Source organism: Salmo salar, chromosome 26, assembly GCF_965601325.2.
Source record: "Salmo salar chromosome 26, fSalSal1, whole genome shotgun sequence".
Classification (NCBI taxonomy): Eukaryota; Metazoa; Chordata; class Actinopteri; order Salmoniformes; family Salmonidae; genus Salmo; species Salmo salar.
In genome coordinates, this window is record NC_138316.1 from 54,175,001 (window position 1) to 54,194,759 (window position 19,759).

General features: G+C 44.7%; 1 protein-coding gene across 1 annotated transcript in view; it reads right to left on the reverse strand.

The window, feature by feature from the left end:
- LOC106588049 (asc-type amino acid transporter 1) overlaps nt 1-12,350 on the reverse strand; it is a 63,391-nt gene extending 51,041 nt beyond the window's left edge. Inside the window, exon 1 of the mRNA XM_045708128.2 lies at nt 12,091-12,350. Coding sequence (XP_045564084.1) covers nt 12,091-12,268 — 178 coding nt within the window. The 5' untranslated portion in view covers nt 12,269-12,350. The remainder of the gene's footprint in view (nt 1-12,090) is intronic.
- Nucleotides 12,351-19,759: the final 7,409 nt, after the last annotated feature.

The window sequence follows — 19,759 nt, forward strand, 5'->3', positions numbered from 1 at the left end:
TAATACACGGTGCTACTGTACTAGGAGCACTGGGACACTGTCCTTAATGCACGGTGCTACTGTATTAGGAGCACTGGGACACTGTCCTTAATGCACGGTGCTACTGTATTAGGAGCACTGGGACACTGTCCTTAATACACGGTGCTACTGTATTAGGAGCACTGGGACACTGTCCTTAATGCACGGTGCTACTGTATTAGGAGCACTGGGACACTGTCCTTAATACACGGTGCTACTGTATTAGGAGCACTGGGACACTGTCCTTAATACACGGTGCTACTGTATTAGGAGCACTGGGACACTGTCCTTAATGCACGGTGCTACTGTATTAGGAGCACTGGGACACTGTCCTTAATACACGGTGCTACTGTATTAGGAGCACAGAGACACTGTCCTTAATGCACGGTGCTACTGTATTAGGAGCACTGGGACACTGTCCTTAATGCACGGTGCTACTGTATTAGGAGCACTGGGACACTGTCCTTAATGCACGGTGCTACTGTATTAGGAGCACTGGGACACTGTCCTTAATACACGGTGCTATTGTATTAGGAGCACTGGGACACTGTCCTTAATACACGGTGCTACTGTATTAGGAGCACTGGGACACTATCCTTAATACACGGTGCTACTGTACTAGGAGCACTGGGACACTGTCCTTAATGCACGGTGCTACTGTATTAGGAGCACTGGGACACTGTCCTTAATGCACGGTGCTACTGTATTAGGAGCACTGGGACACTGTCCTTAATACACGGTGCTACTGTATTAGGAGCACTGGGACACTGTCCTTAATGCACGGTGCTACTGTATTAGGAGCACTGGGACACTGTCCTTAATACACGGTGCTACTGTATTAGGAGCACTGGGACACTGTCCTTAATACACGGTGCTACTGTATTAGGAGCACTGGGACACTGTCCTTAATACACGGTGCTACTGTATTTGGAGCACTGGGACACTGTCCTTAATGCACGGTGCTACTGTATTAGGAGCACAGAGACACTGTCCTTAATGCACGGTGCTACTGTATTAGGAGCACTGGGACACTGTCCTTAATACACGGTGCTACTGTATTAGGAGCACTGGGACACTGTCCTTAATGAAAAATCTATAAGATAAATAAATACAGTATGGGGATGAGGTAGGTAGGAAGATAGATGGGCTGTTTACAGATGGGCTATGTACAGGTGCAGTGATCTGTGAGCTGCTCTGACAGCTGGTGCTTAAAGCTAGTGAGGGAGATATGAGTCTCCAGCTTCAGAGATTTTTGCAGTTCGTTCCAGTCATTGGCAGCAGAGAACTGGAAGGAAAGGCGGCCAAAGGAGGAATTGGCTTTGGAGGGTGACCAGAGAGATATACCTGCTGGAGCGAGTGCTACGAGTGGGTGCTGCTATGGTGACCAGCGAGCTGAGATAAGATGGGGACTTTACCTAGCAGAGACTTGTAGATGACCTGGAGCCAGTGGGTTTGGCGACGAGTATGAAGCGAAAGCCAGCCAACGAGATCATACAGGTCGCAGTGGTGGGAGGGCAGACAGGTCTGGAGTGAACCAAGGGCTATATCTGTTCCTGGTTCTACATTTTTTGAATGGGACATGCTTATTTAAGATGGTGAGGAAAGCACTTTTAAAGAATAACCAGGAATCCTCTACTGATGGGATGAGGTCAATATCCTTCCAGGATACCCCAACCAGGTCGATTAGAAAGGCCTGCTCGCTGAAGTGTTTTAGGGAGCGTTTGACAGTGATGAGTGGAGGTCGTTTGACCGCAGACCCATTACGGACGCAGGCAATGAGGCAGTGATCGCTGAGATCTTGATTGAAAACAGCAGAGGTGTATTTGGAGGGCGAGTTAGTTAGGATGATATCTATGAGGGTGCCCGTGTTTACGGATTTGGGGCGGTACCAGGTAGGTTCATTGATAATTTGTGTGAGATTGTGGACATCAAGCTTAGATTGTAGGATGGCCGGGGTGTTAAGCATGTCCCAGTTTAGGTCACCTAGTAGCACGAGCTCTGAAGATAGATGGGGGGGCAATCAATTCACATATGGCGTCCAGGGCACAGCTGGGGGCTGAGGGGGGTCTATTGCAGGCGGCAACGGTGAGAGACTTGTTTCGAAGAAGAAGTAGAAGTAGAAAGTAGTTTAGAAGTAGAAGCTCGAATTGTTTCGGTACAGAGACCTGGATAGTAAGACAGAACTCTGCATTAGGAGCACTGAGGCACTTTCCATAATGCACTTGACCTTGTTCAAAAGATATCCTGCCAAGATACCGTAAAGATTAAAAACAAAAAAAAAACGCTTACAATATTGGCTTAGTAAATACCAGCCACGTGATTAGCTGAGGTAGAGGGGAATAATTAGAGTGGGTGGAACAGGGGACAGGATTATATAATTGACCAGAACATGGCATAAATCCACTACTCAGAAATAGGGTTCAACATACCAGTTTCACAATACTCAGAAGTATCTTGGCAAGCAGACAAAACATGAACTGTGACAAGCCTTACTCAGAATTAAAAGGAGTTAGCCGGTCTGTCACACAGTGGGATGGAGGGGGGAGGGGGGAGGGGGGGGTTCTGTAGTGGGGGAGGGGGGAGGGGGGTTCTGTAGTGGGGGAGGGGGGTTCTGTAGTGGGGGAGGGGGGGTTCTGTAGTGGGGGAGGGGGGAGGGGGGTGTTCTGTAGTGGGGGAGGGGGGTTCTGTAGTGGGGGAGGGGGGTTCTGTAGTGGGGGAGGGGGGAGGGGGGTGTTCTGTAGTGGGGGAGGGGGGGTTCTGTAGTGGGGGAGGGGGGAGGGGGGTGTTCTGTAGTGGGGGAGGGGGGTTCTGTAGTGGGGGAGGGAGGGGGGGGTTCTGTAGTGGGGGAGGGGGGGGGGGTTCTGTAGTGGGGGAGGGAGGGGGGTTCTGTAGTGGGGGAGGGAGGGGGGGGTTCTGTTATGGGGGAGGGGGGTTCTGTAGTGGGGGAGGGGGTTCTGTAGTGGGGGAGGGGGGTTCTGTAGTGGGGGAGGGGGGAGGGGGGTGTTCTGTAATGGGGGAGGGGGGTGTTCTGTAGTGGGGGAGGGGGGAGGGGGGTTCTGTAGTGGGGGAGGGGGGTTCTGTAGTGGGGGAGGGGGGAGAGATTCTGTAGTGGGGGAGGGGGGTGTTCTGTAGTGGGGGAGGGGTGTTCTGTAGTGGGGGAGGGGTGTTCTGTAGTGGGGGAGGGGTGTTCTGTAGTGGGGGAGGGGTGTTCTGTAGTGGGGGAGGGGGGTTCTGTAGTGGGGTTGGGGTGTTCTGTAGTGGGGGAGGGGGGTTCTGTAGTGGGGGAGGGGGTTCTGTCGTGGGGGAGGGGGGTTCTGTCGTGGGGGAGGGGGGTTATGTAGTGGGGGAGGGAGGGGGGGGGTTCTGCAGTGGGGGAGGGGAGTTCTGTAGTGGGGGAGGGGGGTTATGTAGTGGGGAGGGAGGGGGGGTTCTGTAGTGGGGGAGGGAGGGGGGGTTCTGTAGTGGGGGAGGGTGGTGGGGGGAATGTAACTAACAGGAATGTAACTAACAGGAATGTAACTAACGTAACTAACACTAACAGGGACGTAACTAACCGGAATGTAACTAACAGGAATGTAACTAACACTAACAGGGACGTAACTAACAGGAATGTAACTAACACTAACAGGGACGTAACTAACAGGGACGTAACTAACAGGAATGTAACTAACAGGGATGTAACTAACAGGAATGTAACTAACACTAACAGGAATGTAACTAACAGGAATGTAACTAACAGGAATGTAACTAACACTAACAGGAATGTAACTAACAGGAATGTAACTAACAGGAATGTAACTAACAGGGATGTAACTAACAGGAATGTAACTAACAGGAATGTAACTAACACTAACAGGAATGTAACTAACAGGGACGTAACTAACAGGAATGTAACTAACAGGAATGTAACTAACACTAACAGGGACGTAACTAACAGGAATGTAACTAACAGGGACGTAACTAACAGGAATGTAACTAACAGGAATGTAACTAACAGGGACGTAACTAACAGGAATGTAACTAACAGGGACGTAACTAACAGGAATGTAACTAACAGGAATGTAACTAACAGGGATGTAACTAACAGGAATGTAACTAACAGGAATGTAACTAACACTAACAGGAATGTAACTAACAGGAATGTAACTAACAGGAATGTAACTAACAGGAATGTAACTAACAGGGATGTAACTAACAGGAATGTAACTAACAGGAATGTAACTAACAGGAATGTAACTAACAGGGACGTAACTAACAGGAATGTAACTAACAGGGATGTATTGATTGTTCACTATATACAGTGTTAAGATGTATTGATTGTTCAGTATTAAGATGTATTGATTGTTCAGTATTAAGATGTATTGATTGTTCACTATATACAGTTAATAGTTGGTGGGTGGACGGACGTTTTGGCAGCCATTACAGCTGGGAATCAGTTTGATTAAGATTCTACCAACTGCTTTAGGGCAACATATATATTCATTGTTTTTGTCACAATGTGCTCAAGCTCAGTACATTTGGTTGGGAATCATTGATGGACAGGAAAACTATTCTGGACTGAGACTAGATCATTCAGGAACACTCAGCACCACTTGGAAAGCCATTCTGGACTGAGACTAGATCATTCAGGAACACTCAGCACCACTTGGAAAGCCATTCTGGACTGAGACTAGATCATTCAGGAACACTCAGCACCACTTGGAAAGCCATTCTGGACTGAGACTAGATCATTCAGGAACACTCAGCACCACTTGGAAAGCCATTCTGGACTGAGACTAGATCATTCAGGAACACTCAGCACCACTTGGAAAGCCATTCTGGACTGAGACTAGATCATTCAGGAACACTCAGCACCACTTGGAAAGCCATTCTGGACTGAGACTAGATCATTCAGGAACACTCAGCACCACTTGGAAAGCCATTCTGGACTGAGACTAGATCATTCAGGAACACTCAGCACCACTTGGAAAGCCATTCTGGACTGAGACTAGATCATTCAGGAACACTCAGCACCACTTGGAAAGCCATTCTGGACTGAGACTAGATCATTCAGGAACACTCAGCACCACTTGGAAAGCCATTCTGGACTGAGACTAGATCATTCAGGAACACTCAGCACCACTTGGAAAGCCATTCTGGACTGAGACTAGATCATTCAGGAACACTCAGCACCACTTGGAAAGCCATTCTGGACTGAGACTAGATCATTCAGGAACACTCAGCACCACTTGGAAAGCCATTCTGGACTGAGACTAGATCATTCAGGAACACTCAGCACCACTTGGAAAGCCATTCTGGAGTCTTTGGCATTCCAATTTGTGTAATTAACCTGCTGAAATACAAAAAGCTCTATTCCCAGGGTTAGCATTGCATTCACACCACATTACTGGCCTGTGTGACAGAGTGAAAAAGATGGAAGCCCGTGTTAATAAAACATTCACTCCAAAAATCATCCATTCGGTTTGCAACAAGGTCTTTTAAGTAATACTGGCTCAGTTTGTCTTTAGCTCGATCAAAACAAGGTTTTCTATAGCAAGCGAATCCATCCACTCTTAGAGGTTGTTGAACTCATCTCAAGACATCATGAGATCACAAGGATATCACAGGATAGGATCCTTATACGGAGCGTGGACCTTATACGCGTAACCGATGTGAAATGGCTAGTTAGTTAGCGGTGGTGCCGCGCTAATAGCGTTTCAATCGGGCGACAGTCACTCGCTCTGAGACCTTGAAGTAGTTGTTCCCCTAAATAATGAAACAGATCACTGGTAGTGTAGTCTAAGATCACTGTTAGTGTAGTCTAAGATCACTGTTAGTGTAGTCTAAGATCACTGTTAGTGTAGTCTAAGGCATAAATAATGAAACAGATCACTGGTAGTGTAGTCTAAGATCACTGTTAGTGTAGTCTAAGATCACTGTTAGTGTAGTCTAAGATCACTGTTAGTGTAGTCTAAGATCACTGTTAGTGTAGTCTAAGATCACTGTTAGTGTAGTCTAAGATCACTGTTAGTGTAGTCTAAGATCACTGTTAGTGTAGTCTAAGATCACTGTTAGTGTAGTCTAAGACATAAATAATGAAACAGATCACTGTTAGTGTAGTCTAAGATCACTGTTAGTGTAGTCTAAGATCACTGTTAGTGTAGTCTAAGACATAAATAATGAAACAGATCACTGTTAGTGTAGTCTAAGATCACTGTTAGTGTAGTCTAAGATCACTGTTAGTGTAGTCTAAGGCATAAATAATGAAACAGATCACTGTTAGTGTAGTCTAAGATCACTGTTAGTGTAGTCTAAGATCACTGTTAGTGTAGTCTAAGATCACTGTTAGTGTAGTCTAAGATCACTGTTAGTGTAGTCTAAGATCACTGTTAGTGTAGTCTAAGATCACTGTTAGTGTAGTCTAAGATCACTGTTAGTGTAGTCTAAGGCATAAATAATGAAACAGATCACTGGTAGTGTAGTCTAAGATCACTGTTAGTGTAGTCTAAGATCACTGTTAGTGTAGTCTAAGATCACTGTTAGTGTAGTCTAAGATCACTGTTAGTGTAGTCTAAGATCACTGTTAGTGTAGTCTAAGATCACTGTTAGTGTAGTCTAAGATCACTGTTAGTGTAGTCTAAGGCATAAATAATGAAACAGATCACTGTTAGTGTAGTCTAAGATCACTGTTAGTGTAGTCTAAGATCACTGTTAGTGTAGTCTAAGGCATAAATAATGAAACAGATCACTGTTAGTGTAGTCTAAGATCACTGTTAGTGTAGTCTAAGATCACTGTTAGTGTAGTCTAAGATCACTGTTAGTGTAGTCTAAGGCATAAATAATGAAACAGATCACTGTTAGTGTAGTCTAAGATCACTGTTAGTGTAGTCTAAGATCACTGTTAGTGTAGTCTAAGATCACTGTTAGTGTAGTCTAAGGCATAAATAATGAAACAGATCACTGTTAGTGTAGTCTAAGATCACTGTTAGTGTAGTCTAAGATCACTGTTAGTGTAGTCTAAGGCATAAATAATGAAACAGATCACTGTTAGTGTAGTCTAAGATCACTGTTAGTGTAGTCTAAGATCACTGTTAGTGTAGTCTAAGATCACTGTTAGTGTAGTCTAAGGCATAAATAATGAAACAGATCACTGTTAGTGTAGTCTAAGATCACTGTTAGTGTAGTCTAAGATCACTGTTAGTGTAGTCTAAGATCACTGTTAGTGTAGTCTAAGGCATAAATAATGAAACAGATCACTGTTAGTGTAGTCTAAGATCACTGTTAGTGTAGTCTAAGATCACTGTTAGTGTAGTCTAAGGCATAAATAATGAAACAGATCACTGTTAGTGTAGTCTAAGACATAAATAATGAAACAGATCACTGTTAGTGTAGTCTAAGACATAAATAATGAAACAGATCACTGTTAGTGTAGTCTAAGACATAAATGATGAAACGGGTCACTGTTAGTGTAGTCTAAGATCACTGTTAGTGTAGTCTAAGATCACTGTTAGTGTAGTCTAAGGCATAAATAATGAAACAGATCACTGGTAGTGTAGTCTAAGACATAAATAATGAAACAGATCACTGTTAGTGTAGTCTAAGACATAAATGATGAAACGGGTCACTGTTAGTGTAGTCTAAGATCACTGTTAGTGTAGTCTAAGATCACTGTTAGTGTAGTCTAAGGCATAAATAATGAAACAGATCACTGTTAGTGTAGTCTAAGGCATAAATAATGAAACAGATCACTGTTAGTGTAGTCTGAGGCATAAATAATGAAACAGATCACTGTTAGTGTAGTCTAAGATCACTGTTAGTGTAGTCTGAGACATAAATAATGAAACAGATCACTGTTAGTGTAGTCTAAGATCACTGTTAGTGTAGTCTGAGGCATAAATAATGAAACAGATCACTGTTAGTGTAGTCTAAGGCATAAATAATGAAACAGATCACTGTTAGTGTAGTCTAAGATCACTGTTAGTGTAGTCTAAGGCATAAATAATGAAACAGATCACTGTTAGTGTAGTCTGAGGCATAAATAATGAAACAGATCACTGTTAGTGTAGTCTGAGGCATAAATAATGAAACAGATCACTGTTAGTGTAGTCTGAGGCATAAATAATGAAACAGATCACTGTTAGTGTAGTCTAAGATCACTGTTAGTGTAGTCTAAGATCACTGTTAGTGTAGTCTAAGGCATAAATAATGAAACAGATCACTGTTAGTGTAGTCTAAGATCACTGTTAGTGTAGTCTAAGATCACTGTTAGTGTAGTCTGAGGCATAAATAATGAAACAGATCACTGTTAGTGTAGTCTAAGGCATAAATAATGAAACAGATCACTGTTAGTGTAGTCTGAGGCATAAATAATGAAACAGATCACTGTTAGTGTAGTCTAAGATCACTGTTAGTGTAGTCTAAGATCACTGTTAGTGTAGTCTGAGGCATAAATAATGAAACAGATCACTGTTAGTGTAGTCTAAGGCATAAATAATGAAACAGATCACTGTTAGTGTAGTCTGAGACATAAATAATGAAACAGATCACTGTTAGTGTAGTCTAAGATCACTGTTAGTGTAGTCTAAGGCATAAATAATGAAACAGATCACTGTTAGTGTAGTCTAAGATCACTGTTAGTGTAGTCTAAGATCACTGTTAGTGTAGTCTAAGATCACTGTTAGTGTAGTCTAAGGCATAAATAATGAAACAGATCACTGTTAGTGTAGTCTAAGACATAAATAATGAAACAGATCACTGTTAGTGTAGTCTAAGATCACTGTTAGTGTAGTCTAAGATCACTGTTAGTGTAGTCTAAGATCACTGTTAGTGTAGTCTAAGATCACTGTTAGTGTAGTCTAAGATCACTGTTAGTGTAGTCTAAGATCACTGTTAGTGTAGTCTAAGATCACTGTTAGTGTAGTCTAAGATCACTGTTAGTGTAGTCTAAGATCACTGTTAGTGTAGTCTAAGATCACTGTTAGTGTAGTCTAAGGCATAAATAATGAAACAGGTCACTGTTAGTGTAGTCTGAGACATAAATAATGAATCAGATCACTGTTAGTGTAGTCTAAGACATAAATAATGAAACAGATCACTGTTAGTGTAGTCTAAGATCACTGTTAGTGTAGTCTAAGATCACTGTTAGTGTAGTCTAAGGCATAAATAATGAAACAGATCACTGTTAGTGTAGTCTAAGGCATAAATAATGAAACAGATCACTGTTAGTGTAGTCTAAGACATAAATAATGAAACAGATCACTGTTAGTGTAGTCTAAGGCATAAATAGAACATGTACAGTGCTTTCAGGAAGTATTCATATCCCTTGACTTATTCCACATGTTGTTGTGTTACATCCTGAATTCAAAATGGGTTTTAACCCATTTATTCTCACCCATCTACACACAATACTCCATTTTGTCAAACTGGAAACATGATTTTAGATATTTTTTGCTAAATTATTGAAATTGAAATACAGAAATATCAAATTTACATAAGTATTCACACCACTTTGCTATGACGCTCCAAATTAAGCTCAGGCGCGTCCAATTTCCTTTGATCATCATTGAGACGTCGCTACAATCTTGATTGGAGTCCACCTGTGGCATATTAAAACTGTTTGGACATGATTTAGAAAGACACACACCTGTCTATATAAGGTCCAACAGTTGACAGTGCACGTCAGAGCAGAAACTATACCGCGAAGTCCAAGGAACTGTCCGTAGATTTTCTGAGATAGAATTGTGATGAGGCATATATCTGGGGGAAAGGGTAGGAAACAATTTCTAGAGTGTTGAACATTTCCGAGAGCAAAGTGGAACTCCATTATTGGGAAATTTAAAAAAAAACATGGAACTACCCAGATTCTGCCTAGAGCTGGCCGTCCGACCACCGGACAAGAAGGGCCTTGCTTGGTCAGGGAGTTGGCCAACAACCCAATGACCACTCTGACAGAACTACGGAGTTCCTCGTGTGAGATGGGAGAACCTGCCAAAAGGACAACAGTCTCTACAACACTTCACCAATCTGGGCTTTATGGGAAAGCGGCCAGACGGAAGCCACTACTGAGAAAAAGGCACATGACAGAACGCCTGGAATTTGCAAAAAAAAAGGCACGTGAAAGACTCTGAGATCATAAGGCAAAAGATCCTGTGGTCTGACGAGACAAATATGTTACTCTTTGGCCTGAATGCAAAGCGCTATGTCTGTAGAAAACCAGACACAGCTCATCACCCATCTAACACCATCTCTACTGTGAAGCATGTTGGTGGCAGCATCACCCATCTAACACCATCCCTACTGTGAAGCATGGTGGTGGCAGCATCACCCATCTAACACCATCCCTACCGTGAAGCATGGTGGTGGCAGCATCACCCATCTAACAACATCCCTACCGTGAAGCATGGTGGTGGCAGCATCACCCATCTAACAACATCCCTACTGTGAAGCATGGTGGCGGCAGCATCATGCTATGGGTAATGCTTTTCAGTGGCAGCGACTGAGAGACTGGTAAGGGTCGAGGGGGAACAATGACTGGAGCGAAGACTTTACGTTCCAACAGGACAATGAACCCAAGCATATTGCCAAAGCAACGCTGGAATGGCTTCAGAACAACAATGTGAAAGTGAGTGGCCCTGCCAAAGCCCAGACTTGAATCCCATTGAAAATCCATGTAAAAGACTTGAAGATTGCTGTTCACCACCACTCCCCATCTAACTTAACAGAGCTTGAGGAAAATCTGCAAAGAAAAAATGAGAGAAAATCTCCCAAATCTAGATGTGGAAAGCTGATACAGACAACCAAGATGACTCGCAGCTGATAGAGATACCCAAGATGACTCAAAGCAGTAATCGCCGCCAAAGCTGCTTCTACAAAGTATTGACTCAGGGGTGTGAATACTTATATACACACACATGTAGATATTTCTGTATTTCATTTTCAAATAAATTTGAGAAAATGTCATTATTGGGGGTATTGTGTGTAGATGGGTGAGAAAAATATATATTTAAATCAATTTTAAATTCAGGCTGTAACAACAAAGTAGATAACTGGAATAATGTGTTCAACGATAAATGTCTAAAGTGTGGAATAATACGTGTTCAATACCATTAGGATACTTTTAAAAATAATACCCTAAATATGATATTTGATCAACAATGACCTTTAACGTGATCAGAGACGATATAGCCTTCCAGAGCCTTCCCTGTAGCTCAGTTGGTAGAGCATGGTGTTTGCAACGCTAGGGTTGTGGGTTCGATTCCCACGGGGGCCAGTACAGAATTAAAAAAAAATATTATGAAATGTATGTATTCACTACTGTAAGTCGCTCTGGATAAGAGCGTCTGCTAAATGACTAAAATCTAAAACAAATATATAGGTTCGTTTTTAGCGGCAACAGCTAAATTGAACACGATCCATTTCCTCTAAGTAGGTATCCCTCCAGATCGGATCAGACCGGATCGGATCAGATCATAAAGTCCACCGGCGTGTTATAATACAGTCCGCTGCCTGGTCGAGTTGGCCCATTCAACCACATAGAGATCAGCGGAGAGATATCCAGCCACGTAAGCATTATCTGTAACAGTAGAAGAAGTCCCGAAGTCTCCGTACTACACCTCTCACATGACGCAACATCGTCAGGAGGTTTCCCCTTTTATGTCGACCACAACTTGTATCCTATTCAGAGACACTCTGATATTCCGGTAGCCGGTACGTTACCGTTAAAACTATAGCCTCAATGGTAACGATTAGACTTCATGAACCACAACAAAAAAAAAGAAAGTTGTCTGTGCGTAATGTTGCGCCACACAGTTAGTTGTTTTTCTCCGTGGATAATGATCTATCTGTAATAACGTAGACTAAAACAACGGGATATCAACGCCATAACTACAACCAACTCCGCGTGTCTGAAATGAAGCGGAAGAACAGAAACCAGATTAGAGTCTATACTACTCTCCTTTAATCCTCAATAGACCGTCAGCCAGACAGTCTGCTACACATTTCTTCCACAACCTTGCTTACTCTTTCAAAGCCACTGCTTCCACATACATAAGAAGTAAATAAATAAATAAATAAAAAGCTGTTTTATTTTCTCACCAATAATAATGGCACATGCGCTGAGGAGCCCGATTTCTTTTTTAAGCGTGACTCTATCAGACGGCGAGTCCCTGTGATCCGTCCCGTTCAGCTCCATCATGGGCTGTCGTTGCGCCTGGTCCGTCTCAGCCCGCGGAGCTGCAGCGCAGCTCTGCCGACTCCTCTCTGTCCCATCCATGTCCGAGAGGCGCAACTGGAAACACACTGCCTCACTCAGTGCCTTCAGCTGAGCTCATATACAGCATCGATGCACGCCAAGGTCCGTGGACATCACACACGCATGCGCGGCGGTAGGACAGTGTGCTTGATTTGAATAGCATGCAAATTGACAGCGGTGTAAAATACTTTAAAGTACTTAAGTTATTTTTTTTTTTTTGGGGGGGGGGGGGGGTAATGTACTTTACTATTTAATTATTTTGACTACTTTTACTTCACTACATTCCTAGAGACAATTATGTATTTTTTACTCCGTACATTTTCCCTGACACCCAAAAGTAGTAGTTGTATTTTGAATGTTTAGCAGGACAGGAAAATGGTCCAATTCACACACTTATCAAGAGAACATCCCTGGTCATCCCTACTGCCTCTGATCTGGAGGACTCACTAAACAGAGAACATCCCTGGTCATCCCTACTGCCTCTGATCTGGAGGACTCACTAAACAGAGAACATCCCTGGTCATCCCTACTGCCTCTGATCTGGAGGACTCACTAAACAGAGAACATCCCTGGTCATCCCTACTGCCTCTGATCTGGAGGACTCACTAAACAGAGAACATCCCTGGTCATCCCTACTGCCTCTGATCTGGAGGACTCACTAAACAGAGAACATCCCTGGTCATCCCTACTGTCTCTGATCTGGAGGACTCACTAAACAGAGAACATCCCTGGTCATCCCTACTGCCTCTGATCTGGAGGACTCACTAAACAGAGAACATCCCTGGTCATCCCTACTGCCTCTGATCTGGAGGACTCACTAAACAGAGAACATCCCTGGTCATCCCTACTGCCTCTGATCTGGAGGACTCACTAAACAGAGAACATCCCTGGTCATCCCTACTGCCTCTGATCTGGAGGACTCACTAAACAGAGAACATCCCTGGTCATCCCTACTGCCTCTGATCTGGCAGACTCACTAAACAGAGAACATCACTGGTCATCCCTACTGCCTCTGATCTGGAGGACTCACTAAACAGAGAACATCCCTGGTCATCCCTACTGCCTCTGATCTGGAGGACTCACTAAACAGAGAACATCCCTGGTCATCCCTACTGCCTCTGATCTGGAGGACTCACTAAACAGACATGCTTAGTTTGTAATTTTTTCTGAGTAAATAAAACAAATAAGTAAATGCTTCCATCTGGTTTGATTAAAATAAGAAATGTTAAATAATTTACACTTTTACTTTTGATACTTAAGTATATTTTATCATTTACATGTACTTCTGATATTTACATAAATACTTTTTGACTTTTACTCAAGTAAAATTTTATCTGGTGACTTTCATTTTTACTTTGCGTCATTTTCCAATAAGGTATTTTTTTAACTTTTACTCAAGTGTGACAATTAGGTACTTTTTCCACCACTTAAAATAGTCCCTTTGTCTGGTTCTGCCCTGTGTGCTGTGGTTCTGCTCTGGTTCTGCTCTGTGTGCTGTGGTTCTGCTCTGGTTCTGCCATGTGTGCTGTGGTTCTGCTCTGGTTCTGCCATGTGTGCTGTGGTTCTGCTCTGGTTCTGCTCTGTGTGCTGTGGTTCTGCTCTGGTTCTGCCATGTGTGCTGTGGTTCTGCTCTGGTTCTGCCATGTGTGCTGTGGTTCTGCTCTGGTTCTGCTCTGTGTGCTGTGGTTCTGCTCTGGTTCTGCCATGTGTGCTGTGGTTCTGCTCTGGTTCTGCCCTGTGTGCTGTGGTTCTGCTCTGGTTCTGCTCTGTGTGCTGTGGTTCTGCTCTGGTTCTGCCATGTGTTCTGTGGTTCTGCCCTGTGTTCTGTGGTTCTGCCCTGTGTTCTGTGATTCTGCCCTGTGTTCTGTGGTTCTGCTCTGTGTTCTGTGGTTCTGCCCTGTGTTCTGTGATTCTGCCCTGTGTGCTCTGGTTCTGCCCTGTGTTCTGTGGTTCTGCTCTGTGTTCTGTGGTTCTGCCCTGTGTGTTCTGGTTCTGCCCTGTGTGCTGTGGTTCTGCTCTGTGTGCTGTGGTTCTGCCCTGTGTTCTGTGATTCTGCCCTGTGTTCTGTGGTTCTGCTCTGTGTTCTGTGGTTCTGCCCTGTGTTCTGTGATTCTGCCCTGTGTGCTCTGGTTCTGCCCTGTGTTCTGTGGTTCTGCTCTGTGTTCTGTGGTTCTGCCCTGTGTGTTCTGGTTCTGCCCTGTGTTCTGTGATTCTGCCCTGTGTGCTCTGGTTCTGCCCTGTGTTCTGTGGTTCTGCTCTCTGTTCTGTGGTTCTGCCCTGTGTGTTCTGGTTCTGCCCTGTGTTCTGTGGTTCTGCCCTGTGTGCTGTGGTTCTGCCCTGTGTTCTGTGATTCTGCCCTGTGTTCTGTGGTTCTGCCCTGTGTTCTGTGGTTCTTCCCTGTGTTCTGTGGTTCTGCCCTGTGTGCTCTGGTTCTTCCCTGTGAGCTGTGGTTCTGCTCTGGTTCTGCCCTGTGTTCTGTGGTTCTGCCCTGTGTTCTGTGGTTCTGCCCTGTGTTCTCTGGTTCTGCCCTGTGTGTTCTGGTTCTGCCCACCTGTTCACAGTGTGACTAGAATACAGGTGTTTTTGTCAGAATTTTAAATTGATTTATATGAAAAAAATGAATCGAAAGCCATGCTATAATGTGGTCATAGAACAGAATGTCTTCTAATTAAGGACAGTATTTAGTTAGATATTAAACGGTGATGAGATACAGTACAACGATAGTTTGTTGTCGTGTCGTCATTATAATTACCCCAAACCCGCTACAGAAATAAAGGTAATCCTCCCATGACAGGAAATGTTGTTTTGTTAGGAGCATCTCGAGGGCGTGTAACTGATGACATCATGTCAATACTGACTCAAACCAAGGGGGGTGGGGGGTGTCCCAAATGGCACCCTTTTGCCCTATGGGTCCTGGTTAAAAGCAGGGCACTATGAAGGGAATAGGGTGCCATGCCTTATGGGTCCTGGTTAAAAGCAGGGAACTATGAAGGGAATAGGGTTCCATTTGTGACACACTCAAAGGCATGATTTATGACTGTTATACACACTTTAAGGAGTACTGCTACCGGCCTGTCTTCCCTCACCAGGTAACTTTCCTTTAGTTTCTGTAGCGGTACTGCTACCGGCCTGTCTTCCCTCACCAGGTAACTTTCCTTTAGTTTCTGTAGCGGTACTGCTACCTGCCTGTCTTCCCTCACCAGGTAACTTTCCTTTAGTTTCTGCAGCGGTACTGCTACCTGCCTGTCTTCCCTCACCAGGTAACTTTCCTTTAGTTTCTGCAGCGGTACTGCTACCTGCCTGTCTTCCCTCACCAGGTAACTTTCCTTTAGTTTCTGCAGCAGTACTGCTACCTGCCTGTCTTCCCTCACCAGGTAACTTTCCTTTAGTTTCTGCAGCAGTACTGCTACCTGCCTGTCTTCCCTCACCAGGTAACTTTCCTTTAGTTTCTGTAGCGGTACTGCTACCTGCCTGTCTTTCCTCACCAGGTAACTTTCCTTTAGTTTCTGTAGCGGTACTGCTACCTGCCTGTCTTTCCTCACCAGGTAACTTTCCTTTAGTTTCTGCAGCGGTACTGAAACTGCGGCCCATTTCGTTTATGACCTGAATGCACTAAGGCCTGTTCAATCCTTATCATTTTGAATTTGTATCCAGTTATTTTGAACATAATATAAGCTACTCTTTAACCATTTTTACTGCGTTGGGCTAAACCAGGGTCACACAAAGGGATTGTTGACAGTCTACTTTGAAACAAAAATATCCACTTCACACACATGGCTATGGGCTTAAAGACGGAAGACAGCTCTACCATCAGAGTTGAAATGTCTTCAATGTTGAGTTTTCATCCCAATAGGACACTTAATATATTATATATTATAATGCATCGCTGAAGACTGGAATATAAAAACACTGTTTGACACAGAAACACCAGGATTTCGTTGTAATTTTAATTTTAATTTTTATTAATTATGAAATAATGAAAAATCTTAGTAACATTTTCACCCATCAGGCCAAAGACGGCTCTTTTGGTCATCGGCAGAAAGAAAGGGCTAAAATAATCTGCAATGTACAAAATGCAGCAGGTATTTTGGCCAATAAACAATGTAATACTCATTGTTAAACGTGTGTTTCTGCAGCATTCAGGTATGGCAGCAGGTAGCCTAGCGGTAAGAGTGTTGTAACCCGTATGGCAGCAGGTAGCCTAGCGGTAAGAGTGTTGTAACCCGTATGGCAGCAGGTAGCCTAGCGGTAAGAGTGTTGTAACCCATATGGTAGCAGGTAGCCTAGCGGTAAGAGTGTTGTAACCCGTATGGCAGCAGGTAGCCTAGCGGTAAGAGTGTTGTAACCCGTATGGCAGCAGGTAGCCTAGCGGTAAGAGTGTTGTAACCCATATGGCAGCAGGTAGCCTAGCGGTAAGAGTGTTGTAACCCATATGGCAGCAGGTGGCCTAGCGGTAAGAGTGTTGTAACCCATATGGCAGCAGGTAGCCTAGTGGTAAGAGTGTTGTAACCCATATGGCAGCAGGTAGCCTAGCGGTAAGAGTGTTGTAACCCGTATGGCAGCAGGTAGCCTAGCGGTAAGAGTGTTGTAACCCATATGGCAGCAGGTAGCCTAGCGGTAAGAGTGTTGTAACCCGTATGGCAGCAGGTAGCCTAGCGGTAAGAGTGTTGTAACCCATATGGCAGCAGGTAGCCTAGCGGTAAGAGTGTTGTAACCCATATGGCAGCAGGTAGCCTAGCGGTAAGAGTGTTGTAAACCATATGGCAGCAGGTAGCCTAGCGGTAAGAGTGTTGTAACCCATATGGCAGCAGGTAGCCTAGCAGTAAGAGTGTTGTAACCCATATGGCAGCTGGTAGCCTAGCGGTAAGAGTGTTGTAACCCGTATGGCAGCAGGTAGCCTAGCGGTAAGAGTGTTGTAACCCGTATGGCAGCAGGTAGCCTAGCGGTAAGACACACATAAGCATAAGCTACAGTATTGTCTGATCCTAGCCTTTCTTTCAGCTTCACATGATTCCTTTCAGAGGTACGCTGTCCAGTCCATATTCCTTTCAGAGGTACGCTGTACAGTCCAGTCCAGATTCCTTTCAGAGGTACGCTGTACAGTCCAGTCCAGATTCCTTTCAGAGGCACACTGTACAGTCCAGATTCCTTTCAGAGGTACGCTGTACAGTCCAGTCCAGATTCCTTTCAGAGGTACGCTGTACAGTCCAGTCCAGATTCCTTTCAGAGGTACGCTGTACAGTAGAGATTCCTTTCAGAGGTACGCTGTACAGTCCAGTCCAGATTCCTTTCAGAGGTACGCTGTACTGTCTAGTCCAGATTCCTTTCAGAGGTACGCTGTCCAGTCCAGATTCCTTTCAGAGGTACGCTGTCCAGTCCAGATTCCTTTCAGAGGTACGCTGTCCAGTCCAGATTCCTTTCAGAGGTACGCTGTCCAGTCCAGTCCAGATTCCTTTCTGAGGTACGCTGTCCAGTCCAGTCCAGATTCCTTTCAGAGGTACGCTGTCCAGTCCAGTCCAGATTCCTTTCAGAGGTACGCTGTACAGTCCAGTCCAGATTCCTTTCAGAGGTACGCTGTCCAGTCCAGTCCAGATTCCTTTCAGAGGTACGCTGTACAGTCCAGTCCAGATTCCTTTCAGAGGTACGCTGTACAGTACAGATTCCACCTGCGATCTATATATGGCGTGTCTCCTATCCTACTGTACCTCTGTAACTGACATCGGTGTGCTGCTAACAGCTTTGCTTCCTCCACTGTCCCTGTCCCCTTATTAGGCTCGAACCAGTGGTCTTCTGATCACAAACACACGTGACCACCCTCTTGGACAACTTACCAACCAGTGGTGCTGTAGAAAAGGATCCGAATTGGATAGCACCATTGGTATCGTTTCAAGCTAGCTGTGAAGTGAGCTAATGGTACGTTTCTTACGTGTGTTCCACCTTCCCCCCCCAGCCCCCACCCCCCACCCCCATGCCCCGCCCAAACCAACTGTCAACTGTGAGTCCAGTGTTTCCATAAACATCCTTATCTCATAAATACAAACAAAAAGGGCAGGTATGAGGTTCATTTTGGGCTTCGGAAATCCTCCAGGCATTGTCTGTGTGACAACAGCAGTCAGCCAGACAGACACATTTACACGCATAAGGCTCATAAAGTTATGTTCTTCAACAATCAGTGGTGATATTAGGATAATTGAAATGAAATTGAACATCACAAAATCCCGATTTAGCAAACACCTATTATCCAGAGTGATTTACAGTTAGTGCATCTTAAGATAGCTAGGTGGGACAACCACATATCACAGTCGTAGTAAGTAAATAAATAAAATAACATCTCGATAAAGTTAGCATATCAGCAGAGTCAGCACTAGTAGGGTAAGTAAAAGTCAAATGAGAGTGGTATTTAAGATACTCTTTGAAGAGGTAGGGGTTTAGAACAGAGTGCTTGGGTTGGGATGTGACCATAGCCCGAAGGTAGGGGTTTAGAACAGAGTGCTCGGGTTGGGATGTGACCATAGCCTGAAGGTAAGGGTTTAGAACAGAGTGCTCGGGTTGGGATGTGACCATAGCCTGAAGGTAGGGGTTTAGAACAGAGTGCTCGGGTTGGGATGTGACCATAGCCCGAAGGTGTTTAGAACAGAGTGCTCGGGTTGGGATGTGACCATAGCCCGAAGGTGTTTAGAACAGAGTGCTCGGGTTGGGATGTGACCATAGCCCGAAGGTAGGGGTTTAGAACAGAGTGCTCGGGTTGGGATGTGACCATAGCCTGAAGGTAAGGGTTTAGAACAGAGTGCTCGGGTTGGGATGTGACCATAGCCTGAAGGTAGGGGTTTAGAACAGAGTGCTCGGGTTGGGATGTGACCATAGCCTGAAGGTAGGGGTTTAGAACAGAGTGCTCGGATTGGGATGTGACCATAGCCCGAAGGTAGGGGTTTAGAACAGAGTGCTCGGGTTGGGATGTGACCATAGCCCGAAGGTAGGGGTTTAGAACAGAGTGCTCGGGTTGGGATGTGACCATAGCCTGAAGGTAGGGGATTAGAACAGAGTGCTCGGGTTGGGATGTGACCATAGCCTGAAGGTAGGGGTTTAGAACAGAGTGCTCGGATTGGGATGTGACCATAGCCCGAAGGTAGGGGTTTAGAACAGAGTGCTCGGGTTGGGATGTGACCATAGCCTGAAGGTAAGGGTTTAGAACAGAGTGCTCGGGTTGGGATGTGACCATAGCCTGAAGGTAGGGGTTTAGAACAGAGTGCTCGGGTTGGGATGTGACCATAGCCTGAAGGTAGGGGTTTAGAACAGAGTGCTCGGGTTGGGATGTGACCATAGCCTGAAGGTAGGGGTTTAGAACAGAGTGCTCGGGTTGGGATGTGACCATAGCCTGAAGGTAGGGGTTTAGAACAGAGTGCTCGGATTGGGATGTGACCATAGCCCGAAGGTAGGGGTTTAGAACAGAGTGCTCGGGTTGGGATGTGACCATAGCCTGAAGGTAAGGGTTTAGAACAGAGTGCTCGGGTT